At 58.8% G+C, this 7,629-nt stretch overlaps 2 protein-coding genes across 5 annotated transcripts in view; both read left to right on the top strand.

Moving 5' to 3' along the window:
* ZNF76 (zinc finger protein 76) overlaps nt 1-4,821 on the top strand; it is a 44,869-nt gene extending 40,048 nt beyond the window's left edge. For 3 of the 4 annotated variants that reach the window (XM_006144187.2, XM_006144186.2, XM_027770202.1), the window contains exons 10-14: nt 305-538; nt 631-794; nt 1,449-1,616; nt 3,343-3,456; nt 3,983-4,821. In XM_006144187.2, coding sequence (XP_006144249.1) covers nt 305-538; nt 631-794; nt 1,449-1,616; nt 3,343-3,456; nt 3,983-4,087 — 785 coding nt within the window. In that variant the 3' untranslated portion in view covers nt 4,088-4,821. Of the gene's footprint in view, nt 1-304; nt 539-630; nt 795-1,448; nt 1,630-3,342; nt 3,457-3,982 lie in introns of those variants that run through there. The other variant, XM_014586164.2, reaches the window with a different exon arrangement.
* Nucleotides 4,822-5,943: 1,122 nt separating this feature from the next.
* Nucleotides 5,944-7,629, top strand: part of DEF6 (DEF6 guanine nucleotide exchange factor) — a 27,843-nt gene continuing 26,157 nt past the window's right edge. Inside the window, exon 1 of the mRNA XM_027770203.1 lies at nt 5,944-6,503. Coding sequence (XP_027626004.1) covers nt 6,369-6,503 — 135 coding nt within the window. The 5' untranslated portion in view covers nt 5,944-6,368. The remainder of the gene's footprint in view (nt 6,504-7,629) is intronic.

The following is a 7,629-nucleotide window of genomic DNA, read 5'->3' as shown; positions in this document are numbered from 1 at the left end:
CCCCGCCTTCCCTGTCCTGCCTCTTCTCTTCCTCACTGTCACCCCTCCCACCCTCACCTGTACAAGCCCACCCCCACCACCCCCCTCACTAGCCCTAGCCTTGCCCCACCCTCTTCCTCATCTCCTCACCTTGTCTCTGGGCTCATTGGTCCCTCACCACCTCTGTTCATCTTCCCTAACACCGTTCATTCAGAGCCTCCAGTCTCAGTCCCTCTCCCTCCCTTCTCCTGTCCCCCACCCCTGTCCCCTTAGTTTCCCCCTTGTCAGCCCCAGTTCCCACCCCCTCACAGCCAAGTGTCCCCAGGGGAGAAGCCATACGTCTGCACGGTGCCAGGCTGCGGGAAGCGCTTCACCGAGTACTCGAGCTTGTACAAGCACCATGTGGTGCACACACACTGCAAGCCCTACACCTGCAGCACCTGCGGCAAGACCTACCGGCAGACCTCCACCCTAGCCATGCACAAGCGCAGTGCCCACGGCGAGCTGGAGGCCACGGAAGAGAGCGAGCAGGCCCTCTACGAACAGCAGCAGCTCGAGGGTGAGGGGAGCGGGCAGGGGGTGAGAGCAGAGACAAGCCAGGCTCCCCATGGTGTGCGGTGGCACGTGTCAGCCTGGGCTCTCCTCTCCCAGCCGCCTCTGCAGCAGAGGAGAGCCCGCCACCCAAACGACCCCGCATTGCTTACCTTTCGGAGGTGAAAGAAGAGGGCGATGACATCCCGGCCCAAGTAGCCATGGTGACCGAGGAGAATGGGGCCCCCCAGGTGGCTCTGATCACTCAGGATGGCGCCCAGCAGGTACAGGTCCTGAGGGACGGGGAGGGGCAGGCCACTCTGGGGACCTGTCCACACTCCCTGGAGCCCAAGGGAGCCTCGAAGTTCTAACCGCCCTGCCTCTACCCAGTTCCTGCTTTAGCGTTATGGACCTTAGGGAGCTGAGGCCGAGGGTGCCAAACCTTCACACAGCCCCTCCTGAGCTTCCAGCTCAGCTCTGGGACTTCCGGAGCACAGTTAGCACTTTCTGTCTCTGCTGGGAGGCTGCCAGCCCCTGATTATCTAATGAGACCCGCGCATGTCCTCGAGAGAGGCATGTGCATATAGGGACCCAATGGTGGAGGGTCTGCACGCTTCGGATCTAGTGCCACCAGTGTTGCTAGCCAGCACCCTCACGGTAAAGTGCACGTGTGCCTCCTAGAGCTGTGACGAGGACAAACTGGGTAGCGGTCCCGCATGGCGTGTGGCGGAGTCCAGCAGTGAGGTGGCAGCAGGGTTTCTAGTGTACCTTCTGACAACCTCAGCCCCTCTTGTTCGCTAGCTCCCCCGCCTCTCCGTCTGGAACACGAGCTAACCCAGCTCGCCAGTAAGCTAGCCTGGTCTAGGGGGTAGATCCTCCCCTTAGGGGCGTCCAGACAGCCTTCCAGCGGCACTCGTCTTTTTCCCTCCCGTCTGCAGGTCAGCCTGTCCCCGGAAGACCTGCAGGCCCTGGGGAGTGCCATCAGTATGGTGACCCAGCACGGCAGCACCACCACCCTCACCATCCCCAGTCATGACGATGACCTGGCCACATCGGGCACACATACGGTCACCATGGTCAGCGCCGATGGCACCCAGACGCAGCCCGTATGACCAGGCGGTTTGCTTGGGGTTTCTTGTTCTCTTGTCATTCCTTTCCCAAGGGGTGGGCGTGGAAGTGCAGGCTTAACCTGTCAAGCCCTCTTACGAGGACAGAGATTGTCCAGGCCAGCCAGTGGCATGGTGGTTCAGGAGAGGATCCCACGTGTCCAGCTATGTGGTTTAAATCCTGGACCGGTGGCTTGAGAAACACACGGGCAAGTGTGCACGAAAGGAGGGAGAAATGAAGGGATTGCAGTGTGACCCGTCTCCATGAGGGATGCCTCTTCACTTTCTGTTTCCCTCTGTCTCTGACAAACAGACTTGCCCTCTAACAAAACTTTAAAAAATGAAAAATATATTTTTCGCTATAGAGTGCGTGCGCTCGCCAGACAGAGAGAGACATAGAGACAGAAAGCGAGAAATCACCCCCCAGGGGAGATGGTCACGCCGTAATCCCTTCTCCATTCTCCTCTCAGGATCTTGGGCACGCACACACACACGCCCGGCGTGAGTTTTAAGCCACCGGGTCTGGGACGCGAACTGCAGTTGACTATGTGGGAGTCCAGCAACATAGTCATTATGCCAGTTGCTGGTTCCCAAAATGAAAAATATTTTTTAAAAAGGGTTTTCCCCCAGGGCTAGCAGGTGGTGTGGTGGTTAAGGTGCTGGATTCCCACATGGCTGGCGACACTTTGAGTCCCAGACCCTGTGGCCTGAAAATCACACTGGATGTGCATGTGTGCGTGCCCAAAACCCCAGGAGAACAGAGAGGAAGAGATTGCGGTGGCCATGCCCCTCGGGGGATGATTTCTCACTTTCCCTCTGTCTGTCTCTCTTCTGTGAGCTCACATGCTCTGTGGCAAAAGCCTTTTAAAAAAAGAAAGGGGGGGGGGTTCCGTACAGCTCCTGTTGGCCATCATCAAGTTTTCTCTTTAAAAGCATTTGACCTGGAGGTCTAGACGCAGTTTACTCTCTAGCAGCTCCTGACTTTGCAGCCATAAGCATGCCACCTCCCATGGACTTCAGTCTGCTTTCAAGTTCTCTATTTTTTTAATGGCCCTATCCTATGATTTAAAAATTCCTAAATTATATTGGGCCTTAAAAGTTGGAGAAAAACCAGGGGCCAGCAGGACTCCCACATGACTGACCACAGTTTGAGTCCCAGACCTGGCAGCTTGCTTTCTCACTTTCCTCTTCTCCCTCTCTCTCTTTCTCTATCTCTGTCTCTCTGGTAAAATGAAAAAATAAATGCAAATAACAAATAAAATTAAAGAAATAATTTTTAAAAAACTGGAAAGGGAACCAGCAGTTAACATAATGGCTATGTCGCTGGATTCCCACGTAGTCAACCATGGTTCGCGTCCCGGACCCGGTGGCTTAAAACTCACGCCGGGCGCATGTGCGTGTGTGCCCAAGATCCCGAGAGGAGAATGGAGGAGAAGGGATTGCGGCGTGGCCATCCCCCCTGGGGGGTGATTTCTCGCTTTCTGTCTCTGTCTCTCTCTGTCTGGCGAGCACACGCCCTATAGCAAAAACCTCTCAAAAAAAAAAAAACTGGAGAAAAACCCAACCTCACTTTAGCTCTAAGCCTCAGCTAATGAACCTGACCCATAATAGTTCAATCCATTTCCTTCTGGGTTGTTTCCAGCCACCTTGCTTGGAGGGACGTATTTGGAATGGGGGCAGGGAAAGTGCTGCAGGTGATTGATGACCTCCTTCCTCCATATTTCAGGTCACAATCATTACCTCTGGGGCTGTGGTGACTGAGGACTCGAGTGTAGCATCCCTTCATCATCAGCAGGTGGCACTGTTGGCCACAGCCAACGGAACACACATTGCAGTGCAGGTGGGTCCGGGTCTGTGAGGAGGGGATACCAAAGCCAGAGCTGGGAACAAGGGGGAGAGGAGACTTCCAGGGGATCTTGAAGAGAAGGGCATCTGGCTCGAACAAGCCCGTTGCAGAGAACAAGTCCCTTTCTTCCTACGTCTGTGTGTCTCGCTTGCTCTCAACCGAGGCAGCAGGGTGAAGCTCCTTCGCCTCGGGATGACAGTCCAAGCCTTTATCTCCTCATATCTGTGTTCACCTGGAACATGAGGCTGACGCCGGTGATCATTAAGGTCCCCTCCAGTCATTCTCCCGGGCACAAGGTGGCCTCTCTCACCCTGCCCGTTCTCTGGCTCCCTGGCCATGCCTGGCCTGGTTGGACTCTCCTCACAGTGACCAGTGAACTCCTAACAGCTTGCCGGGGCCCTCCTAAGTGCTCATGGGGCACTGGGCAGATGAGGAATGTTAAAAGGAGGCCCATACTAGTAACACTAGAATCTAGGAGGCAGGGTCTCACGCTCCTCTTCCTCCTGTACCCTTTCCACAGCTGGAGGAACAGCAGACCTTAGAGGAGGCCATCAGCGTGGCCACTGCTGCCATGCAGCAAGGGGCTGTGGCCCTGGAGACAACAGTGTCGGAGAGCGGCTGCTGACCCGAGGGCCAGATTCTGCACCGTGTGGGAGGCAGTGCCATGCTGCACAGGCTTCCTTGTTGCCACGGGCCCAGGCTGTGGCTGACACGCAGAAGGTGGCCACATGGGTCTCTGGGGCACGGAGGAAGCGGCCTAACTAAAGGGGGTGGAGCCTGCCCAAAAGGATCAGGGAAGCGTGTCATCCTCGGGAGCTTAGAACAGGCTGATCACCAGGCGTGCTGGGCACCCTCCCCTCAAAACAAGCAGGGCAGCCTCTCTCCCCCTCTAGAGAACACTTCCTGCCCCAGCCCACTGCTGTCTCAGGGGGAGAGTGGGACTGCTGTGGGACGGGCCCTCCAGCCTCACTGGTCGTGGCCCAGCTGGGGAGAGGGCACGCAGCTCTTCAGCCCAGTGGGGGCGGAATAAGCCCAGCCCTGCCCCTCCCAGCAATAACCACCTCCCCGGAGGTCAGCCGTGAGGCCTGGCCACTCGGTACCAGGGACTTCCTGCCACCACAGTCAGAATTAATTCCTCAGGGGCCTGTGGCTGGAGAAAGGTGCCCAGCCCCACCACCCCCAGCTACCCCCCACCTCTCTGTGGCACAGAGGCCGGGGATGGCTCTGTACATAGACTGCTGGGGATTGGGTTTAATTTGGTTTTGTTTGTTTTTTTATTCCATTTTGATAATTCTTTTTCTGCTCTGGGTGATGGTGGCAAACGGGTGAATGAATATTTAATAAAGTTCCAAGTTTCCACCTGGTTCCCTCCATTCTTTTCGCCCTAGGCCCTGGTGGCAGGGCTGGTCAAGTGAGGATGTCAGCCCTGGATCCCTGGCCAAACTCCACTCAGCCTAGGCTGTGGGGCTGGCCGACCTGGGCCTAGGTGGGAGGAATGCACATTGTACACTGAGCCTGAGGACCTCCTGTGCCTTTCTGCTCACGCCTGAACAGATTCCTGGCCAAATCTCGGGCCTCAGGGTAGTTGGGCAGGAAGAACTCTTGGCCCTTCCAGCCCCAGCCACCCTGACCACCCAGTCAGCTGCTCCAGAGGGCACTGCTCTGGTGCGGAAGCCAGGTCCCATTACCCATCCCGGGGGCTCACTTCAGTGTCGAGGGCCATGCCATGAGAGTCCAAAGCCAAGGGAGAGGAAGCCCATTGAAAAGTTAGCGCTAAGGCCAGGCCAGCCCTGGTGGGAGCGAGGGATACTGGGGCAGACTCAGTGGAAAGGAACTCCAGGTGTGACCCTGTCTGGACGGGAACATTGCAGGCGTCTGAGCTGCCTGCTTTTCCTTCCCTTTTCTTTTCCACTGAGACGGATGTGCCCCGAGCCCTTCCTGCTCCCTGGAAGTGGAAACCCCTCCCCCAACGTGGGCAGTCTGGTGGGACATCTAGAAAGCTCCCCCATTTACTCCCGCCGCCAGCTCCCTGGAGGCAGCAGAGCAGGGGCGAGCCCGGGGAGGGGGGGGTGTCTCCAGATTGGCCTGAGTAGACCTCAGCTGTACCCGTGGCCACTGTTCCTAGTGTGGGTGTGTCCCAGCACTCCTGGCACTGGGTCTAAAGAAAAGTGCTGATGTCCCAAGTTCGCAGCTGCCAAGACCCAAGGCTGGGCCCACCTCAAGGCTCACCCCCGTGTGCTTCAGAGAAAGTCTCTGCTGTCTGCAGAGCCTCCGGCCCCTGTGTGGGCAGTGTTCTGAGTGCCTTTCAGAGCCAGTGCCCCGGGATGGGAGCCAGCAGGTCAAGTGCCAAGTCCGCCTGACCTGGAGAGGCCCTGGCCCAGTCCCCCTCCAGCTCTGTGGTGCGGCCTTTGTTTTCCCCTGAGCAGAGCCCTGCCCCTGCGCTAGTGCTTGGTGGCACCGAAGCCCTGCTGTACCCAGCGCCTACTGTGGGCTTTACAGTGCCCTCAGGCTCTGAGAGCTTGATGTGTTTCCTGCTTTCACAGTGACCCGCTCAAGGAGGTTAAGTAACTTGTCCAGGGACTCCCCTGCTAAGTGTGGAATTGGGGCCTACCCCCACTCTGACCGGGGCCAAGTCAGGATGAACCTGCCATTTGATTCAGCAAGCTGTCCCTGGAAGGCTTCTGAAAGGACCTCACAGGCCCGGAGGACAGGCCGGCACAGAGAGGGCTCTGGCCCTCCGAGGGTTGGTCTGCAGCTCTGCTGGGAGTGGGCCGCTGAGCAAGAGCAGGAGGCCGGCTACTTGCCGGCAGGGGAGCCCCAGCGAGCAGGCAGGTGGAGCTCTCGCGCTGCGCCACGGCCCCTCTGCGGTCTCTGCAGCCGTTTGCATTTCCTGAAACCGGATCTTGATGTCAGAGCCGCCCCCGGGCCTGGCTGGCGCCTCAGCCATGGCCCTGCGCAAGGAGCTGCTCAAGTCCATCTGGTACGCCTTCACTGCGCTGGACGTGGAGAAGAGCGGCAAGGTCTCCAAGTCCCAACTCAAGGTGAGGGGGCCCTGGGGCCCAGGGGAGGCCAGCAGGTACCGCCCCAGCCCCTGCCACCAGGGAGCCAGGCGTCAGCACCATGCAGCTCCAGGGCCACCCAGCCTCCAGCAGTTCAGGCCGGGGTGGGGGCCGCCGCCGGTTACCAGGCTGACGTGGCCTGGCGGGTGCTGCTGCCCACGGTCCGGAGGCCCCAACGAAGTGCGTGTAGGAGCCATTGCCCAGAGCCCCAAGCCCCGGACTGTCTGGAAGGTGGTGGGCGGGCATCCTGGGGTTGTGAGGGCCATGAGCCAGGCCACATCCCAGACTCCGCGCGATGAGCACACACACTCGCCGGTCATGCTTGGGCACGCTCCCTGCTCCCTGCGCTGCCTCCTGGCTGTGAGGAGACAGTTAGCCAGCACTTGCCAGCCACTTCCTCTGGAGCTGAGAGGCACAGAGAGCCTCCCCACCCTAACAGCCTGGTCCGCCGAGTGCCGCCCCTTCCCCAACCTTCTCCCCATGGGATACAGCTGCGAAGGGGGTGAGCCAGCACTGCCCGGCTCACCATCCCTCTCCACACACACGCACCTGGTGGGAAACTCGCCTGAGCCTTAGGCCTTGAGCCCCAAGGTAGGCAGGAGGTGGGGCTGGGGCCCACTAAAGCCCCTCTCTGAGTGTTCTCGAGTCTACCCCCGGCTCAGACAGTCTGGGAAGCCAGAGAACTGCTCCCCCTCTCCCTCCACTGCTTCCCCACCCTCATTAGTGGGGAGGAAGCAAGTCCCAAGGCCACTAAGCAGGGGACACTGAGGAAAGGAGCAGGGGGAGCCTCAGTTCTCCAGGCAGAAGGCCAGGCTCTGGATTCCTGGTGTCTCCCCTGGCCCACTGCCCCAAAGGAGGGACATAGCCTCAAGGCCACCTCCATCCTTAATGGCCATAGGAGGGGCGCCTGGAAGCCTGAGAGAGATGGACAGGAGGGACAGGCATCACTCCCCACCCCACTCCAACACCCCACTCGGCTGAACTCGGACTCCGCGCACTTGACTGTCCCAAACGGGTCCAGATTTGCGAACATCGAATCAACAGCTTCGCTTCCCCAGGAAGGAGAGGCTGGTGCCACATTTGGTGGCTCACGGCAAAGCTCCCCACG

This window comes from Tupaia chinensis, unplaced genomic scaffold (genome assembly GCF_000334495.1).
Source record: "Tupaia chinensis unplaced genomic scaffold, TupChi_1.0 Scaffold000116_1, whole genome shotgun sequence".
Taxonomy (NCBI): domain Eukaryota; kingdom Metazoa; phylum Chordata; class Mammalia; order Scandentia; family Tupaiidae; genus Tupaia; species Tupaia belangeri.
Note: the sequence above shows the minus strand (reverse complement) of the source record. Positions and strands in the feature narration are given on the sequence as shown.